At 38.3% G+C, this 20,438-nt stretch overlaps 1 protein-coding gene across 2 annotated transcripts in view; it reads left to right on the top strand.

Moving 5' to 3' along the window:
- EPCIP (exosomal polycystin 1 interacting protein) overlaps positions 1-20,165 on the top strand; it is a 36,568-nt gene extending 16,403 nt beyond the window's left edge. For both annotated transcript variants that reach the window (XM_020996052.2, XM_020996053.2), the window contains exon 2: positions 17,243-20,165. In XM_020996052.2, coding sequence (XP_020851711.1) covers positions 17,289-17,978 — 690 coding nt within the window. In that variant the 5' untranslated portion in view covers positions 17,243-17,288 and the 3' untranslated portion in view covers positions 17,979-20,165. The remainder of the gene's footprint in view (positions 1-17,242) is intronic.
- Positions 20,166-20,438: the final 273 nt, after the last annotated feature.

A 20,438-nucleotide genomic window follows, 5' to 3' on the forward strand; every position in this document is an offset into this window, starting at 1 on the left:
TTAGATAATGTTTATATCTGTCTCCAAAAGGAATGTTAGTTAGATAGGATGGGTTCTGTTTGCAGGAAGATATTACTTGGAAAAAGATATCTCATCAAAGGGAGGATATCATTTGGACTACTTGCCTAGCAAAGAGATGGGAAATTCTTGGTAATAATGTTTTGAGTTAAACTCTGTTTTACTCCAAAATGAAAACTCTAAAATAGCTATGAAATTTCAGACTTTTTTGCCACTTTCAAATCAGAAGTAATTTTTCATTTATAAGTAGAATAGTATTTGGGCAACACTGCAAATGAAGAATCTGGGGAAAAACAGAGCCTACTAAGAAGAGGGAGTGGAGTTATGCTAAAAAGTAGGCACTCCTAAGTAATCCTAACATTCAGGCTAGAAATTAGTTTGATATTTAAAAGCAAGGGAAGTCCTCCATTGGAACATCTCAAGAAGAAAGTCTTGGAACAAGAATTAGGGAAGGCTCATGGAAGCAAAGTCCTAGTATACTGTTCTAGAGAAAAAAAGTCTTTGAAGTCTTCCCAGGGTAAGATTAACTTATATTAGAGAGACCAGAGTCACAGTGGAAGGTTTTGAGAAGGCCAAGTTCAACATACTTACATTCAACTCAACAAACATTTATCAAGCCTATTATATGAAAGTCCCTGCCCTTAAAAATGTACATTCTGGGTGGAGCCAAGATGGCAGAGGGAAAGCAATGACTTGCTTGAGCTCTCCCCCAAACCCCTCCAAATACTCATAAAAAATGGCTCTAAACAAATTCTAAAGCAGCAGAAGCCACAAAAAGACAGAGTGAAACAAATTTCCAGCCCAAGACAACCTGGATGGTTGATCAGAAAGGTATATTGCGCTGGGCTGGTAGCAGAGCACAGTGTGGCATGGGCGAACAGGCCACAGTGAACCTGGAGCAGGCCTCAGAAGAATGAATCACAGGCGGTTTCCAGACTCCTCAATCCACCAAGGCCAAAGACAACTTAGAAGGTCAGTGGGAAAAGTCTGTTTCTGCGGTGCTGAGACAGGAAGGTGGGGTCTCAGCTCCATTCCCCAAGAGTGTGGCCCTGGGGGAAGGGGGCGGGCAGCTGCTTCCTGAGCTTCTGGCCCACAGACTGAGGGGGAATCCAGTGGCTGATCAGAGAGGGATTACAGGGATCTCTTTGGCAGTGCTGAGACAGGAATCTCTTGCTTTGCCTGTGTTTGGATCTGGGTCACAGTTCTGGGCAGCGGTCCTAGGGCAAGGAGGAGCGCTGGCATGGTGGAGCTTGTAATGCTGATGGAGAAAAAATCCTCCTCACAGTTACAGGACAGAAAGGAGTACTTGTGGTCACAGGCCAGGAAAGGAGTAAACACTTTGCCCCTTATCATACCACCTTGGAAGAACTGAAAATTTACAGGTCCCTACAAGTATCTCTGAAAACAGCTATACAAACCCCTGAAGCTTGGGACACTACATTCTCCACATTGGAAGCAGACTCTTGCCTTAACAAAGAGTTTAAAACTCAAGTAATTGGCTGGGATCATGAGCAAGCAGCACAAAAAGAGTCAGACTATATTATCTTACTTTGGTGAAAAAGAAGATCAAAATATACAACCAGAAGAAGACAACAAAGTCAAAGCTCCTACATCCAAAGCCTCCAAGAAAAATATGAATCAGTCCCAGGCCTTGGAAGAGCTCAAAAGGGATTTTGAGAAGCAAGTAAGGGAAGTAGAGGAAAAACTGGGAAGAGAAATGAGAGTGATGCAAGAAAATCATGAAAAACAAGTCAACAGCTTGCTAAAGGAGACCCAAAAAATACTGAGAAAATAACACCTTAAAAAATAGCCTAACCCAAATGGCAAAAGAGGTCCAAAAAGCCAATGAGGAGAAAAATGCCCTAAAAAGAAAAATTGGCCAAATGGAAAAGGAAGTCCAAAAGCTTACTGAAGAAAATACTTCCTTAAAAATTAGAATAGAGCAATTGGAAGCTAGTGACTTTATGAGAAATCAAGACACTGTAAAACAAATCCAAAAGAATGAAAAATTAGAAAACAATGTGAAATATCTCATTGGAAAAACAACTGACCTGGAAAATAGATCCAGGAGAGAGAATTTAAAAATTATTGGACTATCTGAAAGCCATGATAAAAAAAAGCCTAGACATCATCTTTCAAGAAATTATCAAGGAAAACTGCCCTGATATTAGAACCAGAGGGCAAAATAGAAATTGAAAGAATCCACAGATCTCCTCCTGAAAGAGATCCCCAAAGGAAAACTCCTAGGAATATTATAGCCAAATTCCAGAGTTCCAGGTCAAGGAGAAAATATTACAAGCTGCCAGAAGAAACAATTCAAGTACTGTGGAAACACAATCAGGATAACACAAGATTTAGCAGCTTCTACATTAAAGGACTGCAGGGCATGGAATATAATATTCCGGAGGGCAAAGGAGATAGGATTACAACCAAGAATCACCTACCCAGCAAAACTGAGTATAATCCTTCAGGGGAAAAAATGGTCATTCAGTGAAATAGAGGACTTTCAAGCATTCTTGATGAAAACACCAGAGCTGAATAGAAAATTTGACTTTCAAATACAGACTCAAGGAACATGAAGAGGTAAACAGGAAAGAGAAATCATAAGAGACTTATTAAGTTGAACTGTTTACATTCCTGCATGGAAAGATGATATTTATAACTCATGAGACCTTTGTCAGTATTAGGGTAGTTGGAGGAAAAAAATTATATAGTATAGATAGATAGATAGATAGATAGATAGAGGGCACAGGGTGAGTTGAAGATTAAAGGGTCATATCTGGAGAATAAAATTAAGGGATGAGAGAGGATTATACTCAGAGAAGAAGAAAGGGAGAGGTAGAATGGGGTAAATTATCTCACAAAAAAAACAGAAAAGAAAAGTCTCTTACAGTGGAGGGGAAACAGGGGAAGGTGAGAGGGAATGAGTGAATCTTATTCTCATAGGATTTGGCTTAAGGAGGGAATAACATACACATTCAATTGGGTATGGAAATCTGTCTTACCCTACAGAAAATAGGGGGAGAAGGGGACAAGAGAGCAGGGGATGATAGAGAGGAGGGCAGATTGGGAAAGGGGTAATCAGAAGTAAATACTTCTGAGGAGGTACAGGGTCAGAAGAAAGAATAGAATAAATGGAAGGGAAGGATAGGATTAAGGGAAATAGAGTTAGTTTTTTACAACATGTCTACTATGGAAGTGTTTTGCATAACTGCACACGTATAACCTATATTGAGTTGCTTGCCTTTTCAATGAGGGTGGGTGGAGGAGGAAGAGAAAATTTGAAACCTAAAGTTTTAAAAACATGTTTAAAAAAAATGTTTTCACATGCAACTGGGAAATAAGAAATACAGGAAATGCGGTACAGAAGTCTATCCTACCCTACAGGAAAATAGAAGGGGAAGAGAATAAGAGAAGGGGGAGAGATAGAAGAGAGGACAGACTAGGGGAAGTGATATTCAGAATTCATGCCATCTTGGGGTGGGGAGAGGAGTGAGATTGGGTGAAATTTTGGAACTCAAAAATCTTGTGGAAGTAAATATTGAAACTAAAAATAAATTTATATTTTAAAAAATGTACATCCTACTGAGGAATAGAAAAGGTACTCAGATGAGGAAATATATGGTCATTTGAGGAGGGAAAAAATACTAATAATTAGAGGGATTAAGAAAGGCTTTAAGCAGAAAATGGCCCTAAAAGCCTTGAAGGAATTCTTTAGGGTTTTTTTGTTGTTGTCGTTTCTATTGTTATCTTCTGTTTTTATATCACCTTCATTTCCAAATAGATCACTCCTTCCTCTCATGCTCAGCAAGTTGTCTCTGAGGAAAGAGAGCTCAGACTTAGCACAGTTTCTACAGAGCATTGGTCCCAGATGACTCCTAGTCTCAACTATCACTGGGCTGGGTCCTGAAGATCCTCAGGTTTTTCATGTTGAGCTGGCTGCAAAACCTAGCATTGATTAGGCTTTCAGACTCCCAGACTCCTGGATCATGGGTGGCTTGATCTCCTGACTTTTCAAAACTCAGAAGGCTATAGTCTCCAACTTGCTTCATCTAAAATGAAAGAACAAATGCCAAGGCAAAGAACGAAGGCCCATATTCACAGAGCCAAATGTTGGTCTTGGAAGCAGAGAGCACATGGCCACTGACCTTACAACATTGTCTCTCATCAGCTGCAACCAGACAGGAAGAAGTCAAAACTATGAGAAGTCCTAATTCAAGGGAAAGGGGCCAAGACCAGCTAAGGTCTTTTAAATATCCCTTGTCCCCCAGTTCCAATTCCAAAGCCACAGAAAATCAAAAGGCACCTATTCAATGTGTAGTTAGCAGATTGGAACTGGTTACAGAACATTTACATAAGCTCCTGAAGTCTCTCTAAGGCATTCCCATTACATATCTTCACAATGTGTCTGGAAACAGGCTCCTCAACCTCTTCTATACAGGGAATTGCATCTGGGTACTTTGTACATGCCCATAGGGATGAGGCCCATTAGGCCAGTCTCCCAGTACAGAACAGAGTAAAAAAGAAAGAGAAAAGGGGAGAACTGTTCAGTAAAACTAACCCACATATCAATAGACATTCACAGCATATGAAATATTCCATACTCATATTCTCCTATTTCTGCAAAGAAGGAAGGGAAGTGTTTTTCTCATTATCACTATTGTTCATTATAATTACAAAGTTTTCAGTTTAGTGCTTTTTTATTCTTTATTGTAGTCATTGTATATTGCTGTCTTGATTCTGCTTACTTTGCTGTGCATCAGTTCATTTTTGTTTTCCCAAGCTTCTCTGAATTTTTTAGTGATCATTTCTTTTTTCTGTGATCATTTCTTACAGCATGGTAATATTACATTATATTCATGTACCACAATTTGCTTAGTTGTTGCCCAGTCAATAGGCATCTATTTGGTTTCCATTTCTTTGTTATCACAAGAATGCTTCTATAATATTTTGGTGTATATGGGACCTTTCTGTCTGTCTTTGACTTCCTTGTGGAATATGTCTAACAGTGTAGGTCTCTAGTTTAAAGGATATAAATACATTAGCCACTTTCTTAATTCTAATTTGCTTTCAATAATAGTTTCACCAATTCTCTCTCTCTCCTCTCTCTCTCTCTCTCTCTCTCTCTCTCTCTCTCTCTCTCTCTCTCTCTCTCTCACACACACACACACACACACACACACACACACACACACACACACACTCTATGTATTAGTGTGCCTGCATTTCTGCAGCCCCTTCAAATTGACTATTTCTAATTTTGTCATCTTTGTCAATTTGTTGGGTATAAGATGTTTTGATTTGCCTTTCTCTTATTACTAATGATTTGGAGTAATGGTTTGCAAAATTTTTGAGAATTTTTTATTCATGATTGTCGGTCACAGAGGTAGAGTCACAATGGTGGAGTAACTGGAAATAGAGCCAAGCTCCCTCACCATGCCTCCTATACAAAGAGTTAGAAAATATATCAGATTGACTTCTGATCAGAAAACCCAAGAAAAAGTCACAATGAATCATTTTTTCCAGCTCATGGTGGTTTAGGGAGACAGAGAGATCTAGTCACACTAGGGCCAGCGTCTACCAGGAACACCCAAAGCATTTCAATACCGAGGGACTGAGAGAGAGCAGAGACTGGGCACCAGGGCAGGAAACACCAGAGCAGGAAGTGATAGCAGGGGACTACCTGAACTAACATAGGGTGTGAGAACAGGTGCCATCTGGCAGTTGTTACTTACTATCCAATTCTGCATAGACATGGGGGAGGAGAAGGATCTGCATATAGAAGTGGTGGAGAGGAATGGTTGCTAGTGGGCTTTCATTGTGTATTAAGCAAGAAACAAGTTCAGAAGTAGTGTCTATGTGGCTCTGTTCTTAGGAATAGAGTGGGGACTTGGTTCTAGCCTCAAGCCAGGGTGAAAGCCTACAGTGCATAACCAGGGCAGAAGCCCCGGACCAAAAGGGAACCTGCAGTTTAATTGTTCTGAACCTGCAGAACTTCCCAGTGGACTAGTAGTCACTGAGCCCAGCAGCAGTCTACTGAAACTTCCAATAAGAGATAAGCCTACAGACCTAAGTTCTTGGTTTAGGAATTTGCCAAGCTCATGTTAGGGGTCAGTGAACAGACTTAGGCCTGGATCACATTATTTTGAGAGCCCTGAAAGCTTTCAGGCCTCCAACCTCAGCTATGAAAGCTGCAAAAGGACATAACAAGAGAAACTCAGACCAGACATTTGCCCCCAACCCCCCCAAAAATGTACAGAGCCTAGACCTAATACAAAGTACAGAATCATGAAATAGGGTTAAAGAATGAGGTGGGGGGAAGAACCCAATGTAAAGAGTTATTATGCCAACAGGGAAGCTCAAAACACATAGAGGAGAATTGCTCTAAAACATATACAAGTAAAGCCTTAAAGAAAAATGCATCATGGATGTAAGTCCAACCAGAATTCCTAGAAGAGTTAATAAAAGAGAGCTAAACATGATTTTAAAAAACAAATGAGAATTAAAGAGGAAAAATGGGAAAAGAAAAAAGAGCTACAGATATAAAAACATTAACAGCTTGAAATGAAAGGTACAAAACTTTACTCAAGAAAATAACTCCCAGAAAATTAGATTTTCCAAACAGAAGTTAATAACTTCATGAGATATCAAGAAATACTAAAACAAAGTCAAAAGATTGAACAAATGAAAGAAAATGTGTGGTATCTCATAGCAAAACGAAAACAAAACAAAACAACCACTTACCTGGAAAACAGATTTAGGAGAAATAATTTAAAAATAATTGGACTACCTAAAAGCCATCAGCAAAAAAAAAAGCTTAGATGTCATATTTTTTAAGAAATCATAAAAGAAAGTATCTCTGATAAAGGCTTCTTTTCGCAAATATATAGAGAATGGAGTCAAATGTGTAAGAATACAAGTCATTCCCCAATTGATAAATGGTCAAAGGATATGGACAGGCAGTTTTCAGATGAAGAAATCAAAGCTATGTATGTGAAAAAATACTCTAAATCACTATTTATTAGAGAAATGCAAATTACAACAATTCTGAGGTACCACTTCACACCTATCAGGTTTGCTAATATGACAGAAAAGGAAAATGGTAAATGTTGGAAGGGGATGTCAGAAAAGTTGAAACACACTGATGCACTGTCGGGGGAATTGTGAATTTGTCTAAACATTCCAGAGGACAATTTGGAAATGTACCCAGAGGGCTATAAAACTGTGCTTTTTCTTTGACCCAGTAATACCACTACTAGGTCTGTATACCAAAGAGATTTTTTAAAAAAGAAATGGACCTATTTATACAAAAATATTTATAGCAGTTTTTTGTGGTGGCAAAGAATTGGAAGTTGAGAGGATGCACATCAATTGGGGAATGGCTGAACAAGTCATGGTATATAATTGTGATGGAATACTATTGTGCTAAAAGAAATAATGAGCAGGATGGCGTCAGAAAAACTTGGGAACACATGTAAATTCATGCAAAGTGAAGAGAGAAGAACCAGGAGAACATTGTACACAGTAAAAGCAATAGTGTAGAATAATCAACTGTGAATGACTTAGCTATTCTGATCAATACGATGATCCAAGACAATTCAAAGGACTTATGATGAAAAATGCTGTCCAAAGAAAGAGCTGATGGAGTTTGAATGCAGAATGAGGCAAATTTTTTTTCACTTTATTTTACTTGACTTTTTTTTCTGCTAATGGCTAATACGTGGCTAATACGGAAATGTCTTGCATGCTTTCACATGTATAATTGATATCACATTTCTTGCCTTCACAATGGGTAGGGGAGGGGTATAAGGAAGGGGAAAATTCAGAATTAAAATTTTTTTAATGTTAAAAATAATAAATTTTAAATTTTTAAACAGAGGAATTATGTGATATACTGTATTTGGAAAAAAATAGGAAGAATCCAGATTGTATAGGGGTTAAATTCCAAGATGAAGAGTTTGTATATTTAACTGCCTGCTCTGTGGAAAATGCTAGGGCAGATACAAAGTCTAGATAAGTCCTCATGGAGTATATCTACTCTTTACTGACTTCCATCCCACCCTTCCCTGTAGACCTCATTGTCCTCCACCCAGTAAGAAAAAGGTGAAGGAGCAGGAACAACACTATTTTTCAACAAAGGAACAGAAGCAAGTGTAGGTTAACTTCCTCAAGGGAACATCAGAAAGGAAATTACTGAATTAGAAGCGGCTAGATCTCAAAATCAGACTACTTTGCTTATGTTAGTAGTTCCAAATGATATAAACTTTGCAAGTTTTTTTTTAAGGAAAGAAGTTGTAAAATATAAAGATAATATCAAAAGTAACTTTGAACACGAGTAAATTGAGTCCTTGGGAAGAAAAGCAGTATATCTAATCGAAAGCATCAACTCAGTTGAACAATCCAGAGCAACAAAAAACTAGCTCACTTTATGTTACATTAAGAAATAGCATAATTCAATGGATCAATCAACAGGATTCCAGAGTTCTTTTCTAATCTCCAAAATCTCATGTAACTATCAAATACTATATTCTTCCATTTACTTATACAATGAGTGAATATGAATCTATATTACAAATTATTTTTGCATTTTGGATTTAAATCACACACATATACATATAATAATTGCAAATCTTATAAATGTTAGTTATTATTCAAATGCATGTGGGCATGTATATAACATGACAGCCAATGTGTGTTGTTGTCTGATTCTTTATGACCTCATTTTGGATTTTCTTGACAAAGATACTAGAGTGGTTTGTAATTTCCTTCTCCAGCTCATTTCATAGATGAGTAAACTGAGGAAAACAAGATTAAGTGACTTGTCCAGGGTCACACAGCTAGTAAGGGTCTGAGGCCAAATTTGAACTCAGGCTTTCCTAACTCCAGGCCCAGTGCTCTATCCACTATGCCACCTAGACATCCCAGCTAATGTGTACATAATACATAGTTCATGACACTTCTAGTCCTTTTGAATTTTGTATTAATTCATAAAGATATCTTCACATTTCTATAAAGTCAGCATATTTGTCATTCTTTATGGCAGTATATGCCCTATTGTAATAATGTACCATAGTCTGCTTGGCCAGTTACTAACTATGGGGTATTTAAGTTACTTTGTTGTGAGGATCAAATTTATATATGTATGTGTGTGTGTATATGTGTTTGTATGTACATATGTACATATATAGTATATATAATATGGCAGGTACTATTATTATCCTCATTATATTTTATATGTAAGGAAACTGAGGCTAAGCAATGTGCCCAGGGTCACAGCAAGTATTTGAGGGGAGATTCTAATTCCTGACATTCAAGTCCAGCACTAACCATTATGCAACACTGCCTCTCCAGTATCTATATTTATAATTTATCACTATTACACATTAACTAGCAATAAACAGTCTTGTATAAATGTTTTGGATTTTAAATATATACATATAGAAATATTCTCAATAAGTGGGACTATATGGTCAAAGGGTTTAAGGTTCTTATTACTGTTGGATTGCTTACCAGAAAGGAATGTGCTCCTATGCATTGTTGTAATTCCTCCTTTATCTATTTTCCTTTTCATAGCCAAACTCCTAGGAGTCTTTTACACTCATATTTCTCCATTGTCTTACCACTCCCTCTCTTCTCAGCCCCTTGCCATCTGGCTTCCAACCCCGCAACTCAACTGACACTGCTTTCTCATTGGCTTTTTCTCAGTTGTCATCCTCCTTGACCCCTCTGCAGCTTGGTTTCCATAATATTACTCTCTCCGTTCTCTTCTTACCTATTTAACCACTTCTTAGTCTCCTTTCCAGGATCATCATCGTAAATAACAGATCTCTCCCAAGGATCTGCTCTGGGTCCTTTTCTCTTCTCCCAATATTCTCCCTCTTTTGACAATCTCCCATGGGTTCAATGATCTTGATGCAGAGAACTCACAAATCTATATAGTTCTAATCTCTTCGGATCCTATATTAGAGTCTTACATCAACTACTGCCGGAAATTTCCACCTGGATTTCCCATCAGTAACTTAAATTCAACATGCCCACATTATCTTCCTCTCTAAACCTGTCCTCCTCCAAACTTTCTTATTTCTGTTGAGTGGACCAAGAACGACATCTTTCATTAGGCTAACCCAAGTTTAGAACCTCAGTCATCCCTGAGTCTTCTTTCTTTCTTTCTTTCTTTCTTTCTTTCTTTCTTTCTTTTCTTTCTTCTTTCTTTCTTTCTTTCTTTCTTTCTTTCTTTCTTTCTTTCTTTCTTTCTTTCTTTCTTTCTTTCTTTCTTTCTTTCTTTCTTTTTCTTTCTTCTTTCTCTCTCTCTCTCCCCCCTCATATCCAATCATCTGCCAAGTTTTGTCAATTCAGTCTTCTCAATATCTTTCATATTTCTCCTTTTCCTTCCACTCAGGCAGTATCCTAGGTCATCATTTACTTCCTGGACTATTGGAATAGCCTCCTAATTGGTCTTTCCTACTTCCAGTTTCTCCCCTCTCTAACCTATGCTCCCTAAAGATCTTCCTAAAGAATGTCTGACCATGTCACTCCTCACTTAAAAATCTTCAGTGGCTTTCTGTTGCCTTTAAGAATACAAACTCCCTAGAATTTAAAACCCTTCACATTATGACACCAATCTACCTTTCTAGGGTGTGTTTCAGGCAAACTAGACTACTAACTTCCCTAAAATCAGTATGTATTCCACTTCCTATCTCTATGTATTCACAGAGGCTCTTCTCCATTCCTGGAATTCACTCTTTCCTCACCTCTGCCTTTTAGAACCCTCCTGCTCTTTTCAAGGCAACTTACCTTATATTTATTTAGCTATAGGCCCATAGCCAAGTTACTTAACTTCCTAGTGCCCCCAAGCATTAAGACTAAAAGTTACAGTTGAATTACTTATCTGAACAGTAGTTTCCAAACCCATGCTTCCTCCAACACCAATAAAAATCATAGGTCTAGATGAAAAATAAAGGTTTCGGGTCCCCCTCCCATAGAATATTAACTCCTTGAAGGCAGGGACAATTTCATTTTTATATTTGTATTTACAGGCATCTAACAATACCCTCCATATATCAGGCACTTGATAAACATTGGCTGAATAGAATCACACAGATTTAGAACTGGAAGGGTCCTCAAAAGGCATCTAGGCCAACTCCCTCATTTAATAGATCAGGAAACTGAAGCAGCACCAAGAAGTTACTGACTTGCCCTAAGTAATACAGCTGAGATTTGAACCTGGTCCTCTGCTTCGATATGCAACACTGTTTCCATAACACTCTACTTGAACCTACGGTAGCACTTTTACATTATCCTTATTAAGTTTAATCCTCTTAGATTTGACCCATCATTCTAGCCTTTTGCTATATTTTAAAATGCTGACTATTGTCCAACATGTTACCAATATTAAAAGTACTAAAGAAGACTACAGACTAATTTATAACTTGGTAAATCTGCCTGTTTCAATAATTAAAGAGATGAGCAGTTGAAAATCATGGTGCCCTTTATTTTCCATATACCAAAGGTCCCTCAGTCTATAGCTAGGGAGAGACACTGTTGAGGTTAAATCCCTGAATTTATAATAGCTGCTTTAGTTGTCTGTGCAGTTGTGGGGTTATATTTTACCCCAAACCTGTATCTCATTTGAGTAGGGAACTCTTCATTGTGGAAACTCATTCACTGGAACTGGTTATACAAAGTTGCCAAGGGCATAGAAGTTTAAATAACTTGAGTAGCTCTTTGAAGCACAAAGAGATTAAGTTACTTCCTCAAGGTCACACAAGTTGTAAGATGCTGGGAAAGGATCTGCCAGATGTGCCTCTTTATGATGTCCCTCTTCTTGTCAGTTTCAGCTGATTTCCTTACGCAAGTCTATTGTCTTTATACAGAGTTATTCTACTGCTTCCTTTCAATCATTCACCTCCTTTTAAATAAGGTATGCCCCTTCAAAGCCATAGGCTACTCATTTCATTAGTCATAGCCTACCAAATCTCACTGATACATAGCATAATAGGGGTCTGAGAAATGCCCAGATCACTTGAGATGGAGTCTTTCCATGTGGAAGACACAAGGGTCTTCCTGCCTCAAGTCTCTCCCCACTTCGATCATCCTCCATTCAACTAGTAGTGATTTTCTTAAGGCACAGGCCTTAACTACATAGATCATATCACTATCACCACCACTCAGTTAACTCCAGTGGCTCCCTATTGACTCTAGGATCAAATACAAAATGCTGTTTGACATTCAAAGCCCTTCATAACCTATCCCTTTTCTACCTTTCCAGTCTTCTTACAGCTTACTCCCCAACACATAATTCTTCAATCCAGTGACACTGGTCTCTGGACTATTCCATGAGCAAGGCACTCCATCTCTTAGCCCTAGGCATTTTTATTAGATTGTTAGATTGTAAGACCTTGAGGGCAGGGACCATCTTTTGCTTCTCTTTGTATTCCTTAGTACAGTGCCTGGCATACAGTAGTCATCTGATAAATGTTTATTGATTAATTAGGGAACTGCTTTTGGTACAACATTGGATTTATCCTTTTTTCATAACGATGGAAACTTGGACAGGAAACCTGTTCCTTCCAGGTTGTCAGCACTTTTATAAACAACAAAATAATGACAAATATCTTATATGATAACATAAATTATGAATGAAAGGCAGGGAAACAAGACATCAACACCACTTTCATGGTCTTCATAAAAATAGTTGCCTCAAAAAATTATGCATGTGTGTATACACAAATATACACACATACATATATACACTCAACCAATAAACTGTACTAGTCAAAATTTTTGCTGAGAACTACTCAGAAATAACACTGATCCACAAAACTTAAGAACAACATTTTAGTAGATTCCTCCAGACCAAATCCTCATAATCTTAAGTCATAAAAAAGCATTTATTAAGTGCCTCCTAGGTGCCAGGCTCAGTGTTGGGGATACGAAAACAATCCCTGCTCTCAGGGAACTCGTAGTCTAATGGGGAGACAATATACAAGTTATATAAAAAAATTGTTCAAGGATTCATTGATAGGCACTGCTGTCAGTCATATCTATCAACACACAGATAGCTGGAAAAACTGGTTTATTATATGCTCAGAACATAGATTCACTGTATACAAAAAAGCAGTGGGCCCTAAGCAGCAGCTTCAGTAGCTTTATATAGATTTTAGTTATATTGGAAGGATGTGCACAGACAGAAGAGAAGATAATGATTTACGCAAAGAACGGATAGCAGAAAGGGAAGATCTACTTCAGGTAAAATAATAAACTAGTCAGTAAACACCAGGGTTATAGCAGGAATTTGCAAACTAAACATTAACACTGGAGCTATAATTTCACATCTCAGCTTGATTCTGCTGGCTCTAGTTATACAACCTCATCTTAAGTAAATGGTGGTAAGAAAATTAAGCCCAAAATTCTCTTATCACACAAGATATATAGAGGGTAAATTTCAGGTAATCCCACATTGAAGACCCTACCTCTTAAGAAAAATCAGGAAAGGCTCCTTGCAGAAGGTGAGATTTTAGTTCACACTTGAAGGAAGCCAGTAGAGGGAGATGAGGAGGGAAATAATACCAGGCATGGGGGACAGCCAGTGAAAATGTGCTGAAGTTTGGAGATGGAGTGTCTTGTGAGAGGAACGTCGAGGAGGCCAATATCAGTGGATCACAGATTACTTGGTGGGTAGCAGGTACAAGAAGACTGGGAAGGTAGGAAGGGGCCAGGTTATGAAGAGCTTTAAAAATCCAACAGATAATTTTACATTTGATTCTGAAGGTGATAAGGAACCACTGGAATTTATTGCATTGGGGGTTAACAACTCCAAACTACATGAAACAAAAAGTTGTCAAAATGTAGAGCCATAGCAGAGGAGACCAAAATAATGTAGAAACAGAATGAGGTGTATTCATCTTTGTTGCCCTATCTCCTAGTGGAGTTACAGTGATAATGTCTTCAGTGAGCCTATAGAGAATAAATTTACATACTAATGTTTTTATTTAACTATGAAAAAAAAAGTTATTTTGTCTGCCTGTGCAACAGTATTGTAGAATATTAAATATATAAGAACAATAGGATAGTTATTTGTCCTAGGACCACTTCTATCTGAAACCAATTGAAAAATATGAGAATGAGGTGATAACAACAATAATAACCACAACAATACATATTTATATAGGAGTTCAAGGTTTTTAAAGCACTTTCTAGACACTATCCTACTTGCCCTGTGAGGAAAGTGTTACAGTATTATTATCCTCATTTTATAGGGGAAGAAACTGAGGTTGAGAGGTTAAGTGACTTACCTTAAATCATTGTACAGAAACTCAAATCTTATTTTCAGACAGCATCTTCTTACCTCGTTGATCACTTCCTATATTCATCTTTCTCCTTTGAAGCCCCTCTCTTCAGTCAGCAGGAATAATGTAAATAAAAATTTGGATGTGGTTCAGTTTATCCAGGAACATATCAACTCAGTGGTTGGACACTTACTAAGAGTACCATCAGGAAAATTAGTGTTTGTAGATTGTCTAAGAAACTTAGTATCTTTTCTCCCCTTTCTATCATCATTTATAAAATGAAGGGGTAGGATATTAGTTTGTTTTCTACTTAAGAGGTCTTCATGAAATCATGACATCATCACCCAGTGGCCAACTTTTCGATCAATCACAAATATCTCCATCCTTAAATAAATGTAATAGGGGTGTGAAATATGTACAGACTCCATCAGCTTGCTCCCTTGAAGGAACTATTCCACAAAGAAGCATCAGGGGAGCTTACCTCTGGGACAATCATGACAGTGTGGAAAATAAGTACCTTGGAGAGACTATGGAACATGTGTAAATATCATTTGCCAAATTTGCTGTTAATATTGTTCCAAACCATACAAGATTACTTTGTTTATGACTGTTTTCCTATTTGTTATGTAATCTTTGTGTGACAGGCTCCCTCCTGATAGGAAGGGCAAGGCTAGGCTTTAGAAACCTCTCACTACCTGGCTCACTGCCCCCACCCAAATAATCTGGGAGCTTCAATATCTGACATACACCTCCAGGATACATGTCACCAACTCAAATCATGAGAAGATGCATTTACAAATCAAGGAAAACAAGGAAAGCAAGCACAACCTGAATCAGAACCCACAGAAAATAATCCCCACCAGAAAGCAATCCTGTCCCCAAGACCTAGAGTTTCATTTATTTATAATACAGCCATGGGTGGGGCTCCAGAAGGGGGCATCTGACAATGATCCTTTGTGCTCATTCTCCCTGCCTCAGGTCCCCTGCATGTCTAACTTCATTGCTGTTTTGTATCAGCTCTTACCTTTAGTTACTTCTTCTATCACTCACTGCTCCTTTTCATTTTCCTCTGTAGCATCTTGCCCTACAATTCCCATCTCTCAGCAGGTTATGGTCATTCATTTGCAGACCCCTTTGTCTATTTTCTGCTGCCCTTAAGTTTTTCCTACTATCTCTTTCCCTGGTTTTCTTCAGTCTCTAGCATATGGCACTTGTTCCCATTTCCAGAGGACCAGCTGTCCAAAATAGGTAGGGAAGAAAATTCCAGACTCTCTGTCTTGTCCCAAGGTGTTTATAAGCCAAAATGTGTCTCCACTCAAGAATCCTTCCATTTTTTAAAGCCTTTTTTTCACATTGGTTCTCACAGCCCAAAACCTCTTGAATAAGTATCCTAAGAGTTAAAGGAATCATTTTCTCATGTACCTTACAAGTTGGTATCTTTCTCTGATCCCCTGTTGGCTCATAGCAGCTAATTACAGTTTGCATTCTCTCTCCCCCAATGCCTGAGTAGTACTCACATCTGTACTTTCCATTGGGTCTAAAATTTTGGAGACAGCACTATAGTTTCTCTCCAAACATCTTTATGTTCCCTATATTTCCCGTGGAGCAACTGGGTGTGTTTATTAAAATGCAGAGCTGTTTCCCAAAACATCTAGGAAGAGGAATAAGGAGCCAGACACTGGTCTTCCCCTCATTCTGCACTCCTCCCCACAAACCAGGAAGAGAAAGGTTTGTAATTTCCCACAATAATTCCATTTTGTATAGTGCTTAATGCTACTTGGGTAGGTAGGTGGTGCAGTGGATAGAGCTGCAGACCTGAAGTCAGGAAGTCATCTTCCTGAATTCAAATCTGGCCTCACACACTTACTAGCTGTGTGATCCTGGGCAAGTCGCTTAACTCTGTTTACCTCAGTTTCCTTATCTGTAAAATGAACTAGAGAAGGAAATGGCAAACTACTCCAATATCTTTGCCAAGAAAATCCCAAATAGGGTCATGAAGAATCTGACACAACTGAAATGACTGAACAACATAATACTATTTATTGCCCAGTAGATATATAGGTATTGTGTGTCATGTATACGCTATGTGTACACATAGATATAAAAACCAATCAATGCATGATATTATTCTGAGACAGGAATGATATGGGTAAAAGTAATTATGATTTAATTATCCTTTAATTAGCTTTGTCATTGTTTGTTTATACATAGTAACAAATGTAAGCTATTAATTCAACCTATCACTTTCAATCTTTAGTCACCTTGGGAAAGCACCAAGTACATGGATGAACTAGATCATTAGATAACACAAGGGGGTAAAAAAATGGAGCCCAGCTAGAAGAAAAATACGGGTGAATCAAGTTGAAGTTTACCATTAACTAAACATTTAATTGGTATTTGTGGTATGTTGTCTAATATTTAACAATGGGGAGAATGTGGGGGAAAAGATGAATTCAACAAAAAGCTGTGTTGTAAATTTTGTAAAATCCTGTTTTAGGAGGGCAAAGGGGGAAGAAAGTAGGCCATGTTTGATGGGTCAAATAGTTACTAAACATTAATAGTTGGATGCCTGAAAGATGTGTTACTCAAATAGCGGCAAATCACTCATTTTCCCTACAGATTATAAAAGCTTCTCTCAGCAGTTACATGGCAGGCTTCAGCTCTGGCATTCTCTCTCCTTCATTGGCACATTTATTGCAATGACAGCTGCTATCAGTGGGTGGTGTCCTGGGCTTTTGGAAGGCACAATAAAGTGGTTGTAATCCTGTGTATGTTTCTGGGAAAAGCCCTTTGCCTGTGGTTTGATATTTTCAGTATTTTGTGCCCTCGATAGAACCAGAAACTGAAGGCCAGAATTGCAATATAGATGCTTCATTTTTCTCAAATTATTTTCTTAAGAGGAATTTGTAGTGACAAGGTTCTTTGTTTTCTCCCAGGTGGTTGGCATTGGTTTGATTCATCGAATGAAAGACAACCCAACAAATGAGTGTCACTGTCTTATGTGTGAAAAAGATGGCTCTGCCCTTTGGTCAACACCTCCTTCTAATTAGCTTCTTTGGCTTCTTTGCATACTGCAGCTTTGTAAGAGGTCAAAAGAACAATACACTGATTTTCACCAAGGAAAACACCATTCGAAACTGCAGCTGCTCTGCTGATATACGGGATTGTGATTACAGTTTGGCTAATCTGATGTGCACTTGTAAAACTGTTTTGCCCTATACAATAGAGCAAGCCAGCTATGACAGTGATCTGACTATCTGGTTCACAGACACCACTGCACTGGGCTTCCTACTGAACTTTACATTGGTTAGGGACCTGAAGCTTTCCCTATGTAGCACTACTACCCTCCCAACAGAATACCTGGTTATCTGGGGACTGAAGAGACTTCGAATCAACACAGAGGTCAAGGATCAGTTCCCAGAGCAAAGCTTACTGATACACAGCAGTGGTGGCAGCGATTTTAAGGAAGATAAGCCTAAATGGCCCACAGACAGGCAAACATTTTTATATGTTTCATTCCTGGATACAGCTCTTTTCAATGGAGAATCTTCTTTGAAATCATACAGCATTGAAAATGTTGCCAGTATCACAAACAACTTCCCTTACCTCTCTTACTTCAAAATGTTTTCCAACCCAAGCAACAAAAGATATATTGTTACATTCATTTACTGATATTATATTGTGATCAGTTTCAATGGCTATATTAACAAAATATGGTTAGTCTGTGCAATGTATATCATTAAGGGATGTCTGACCTTATAAATGCCCACTTAAAACTAACCCCTTCTTTCCCTGCTGAGCCACCCACATTCCCTCCAACCATCAGGTTTCTAGGGAATCATGAGACCATAGACCTACAGCTGAAAATTACTTCACAGGCCATCTAGTCCAAACTCTTCATTTTATAGACGAGGAAAATGAAATCTAGAGAGGTTAAATAACTTGTCCAAAGTCATATTGGCAGTGTCAGAAGGGGAGTTTGGACCCAGGCCTCATTTGATGCTCAAAACAACCCTGGGAAGTAGGCATTACTTATTTTCATTTTATTGCTGAGAAAACAGAGGCAGATGGAGATTAAGTCATTTGCCCAAGGCCTCAAATAAGTGACTAAGAATATAAATAAATAAATAATAAGACACTAATAAGTGTATGAAGCTGGATTTGAACTTGTGACTGACCTCCTAACTCCAAGTTCTATCTACTGTACTACCTAGCTGTCTCTTAAGTGCCTTTGGGTCCAGAACTCATGCTCTTTCCATAGTGCCATGATGTACTGCCACAGACGCCATTTAGAAAAAAATAAAGCTTTTAGACTACAGGTCTAGAAAAGGAGAAAGAAAAGAAGCTATGAAAAACAGGAAGGGCTTAGGGAGTTGAACCAAGAAAGGGACTACCAGAATATACTTCAACTCTACAATTTCTAACAGCCTGCATTTCCACCAATTGGAAACAAATTCGGATTTACAAATTCCTCTTTTAAAAATGCTGGGAGGTAAAGGAGAAATGCACCAATCACATATTACTGTGAATAGTGTATTCAATCAGATTGCTTTCATTCTAATACCTAGCTAAAAACAACTTTAAAGAGGGAAGAGATGGGTCATGGTGCAAGAGAGGTAAGTAATGGTGGAACATGATGCACTTTGGAGATTAGGGCAGGACTGGATAAAGAGCCAAAGTGGAGACTCCTTGAAGTCAGGGACCACTTTAGAGGAAGGGCATTGAGAGAGAAGAGAGGCTCAGAGGGAGATAGGAAGATGACCAAGGCAAACTTTGCCCACTTAAACATTTTGCCCAGGACTGGCCCCATACAAAGAAAAATAGAAGAGGGTATCTTCTTCCTTCCCCCTTCATCCTGTATCACTTGCTCTCAGGACTAGTAAGTAGGTTAATTGTATTTGTATGTGTTAGAATGTAAACTTTTGAGAAGGGATTTTTTTCATTTATTATATTTGTATCCCCAGCACCTAAGCACAGTGCCTGACACCCTGTGCTTAATAAATGCTTGTAGAATGTTTGACTATGTACCACGGTTTAGGAGTTAAAAAAAAAAAGTTGGAAATCTGTGGTACGTTGTCTCCGTAGAGAAAGCTCTACTCAGAGGCCAGACTCCTGATTTGTGACTGCCTACCAGGACTACTGCATCAGGAGGGGCCTGCCATGCTGCTCCACTGTACTCACAACTCAACTCCCCAAGTGTCTTTTCCTCCTGCTCCCCCTTGACAACCACCTTGCCCCTTTTGCTTTTCAGCTCCCCTTTATGTGTGGTTCTCTCCCCCCAAGAATGTAAGCTCCTTGAGCACAGGGATTATCTTGTGTGTATCTGTAGTGTAGTACCTCACAGCGTTAAGTGCTTACAAGGTTCTCTTTCTCTGTGTCTCTCTTCCTGTCTCTGTGAGTATGTCACACACACATACACACACAAAGAAAGAAAGACAGAGAGAGATTCAGAGAAAGACAGGTAGAGACAAAGAGACAGAGGAAAACAGAGTATGAAGGTATTGGATAAGACAAGCTCCAAACAACTCACCAAAGAAAATTAAGCTGACTATATCTCAATAGGCAGAAAATTACTAGTTATAGATGTGCAATATCAGAATCAGCTGTCTCATGTTCAGTCAGATCACAGACTAAAAAAGTATAGAGAAAAAGTCAAAATCAACATCAAATTAGATAAGAAGACACTATAAATAACTGCAATAACTTAGCAACTTCAACCTATTAAAACTGATGGTTGGGAAATGGGAAATGGATAAAGGAAGACATAGATACTAATCTTAACTGTCATCATTTTCTGCAAAAGTTTAACAAATAAAATAATTACAATAAAAGATTTACAATGACAAGTAGGGTAAAATATTTCAGAAACTACCATTTATTGTATCTTTGCCATTCAGACAGAAATGCGGAACCAAAAGCAAAGTCAATTTATACTACAAGTTCATTTGCAAAACACTGCCAAGTAAGATGGTAGAAAATTATGAGCAATATCACTTCAAACATTGTAAAAAAGCAATGGAAGGGAAAATAAGTCTACAAAAATCTTGCCATGAAACCCAAATGAGCCACATCATCTCAAGAGCATACAAAGATGAAAATCACAAGATGACCAATTATAGCCATAAAATGGAA

This window comes from Phascolarctos cinereus, unplaced genomic scaffold (assembly GCF_003287225.1).
Source record: "Phascolarctos cinereus isolate Bilbo 61053 unplaced genomic scaffold, phaCin_HiC Scaffold_726;HRSCAF=1367, whole genome shotgun sequence".
Classification (NCBI taxonomy): Eukaryota; Metazoa; Chordata; class Mammalia; order Diprotodontia; family Phascolarctidae; genus Phascolarctos; species Phascolarctos cinereus.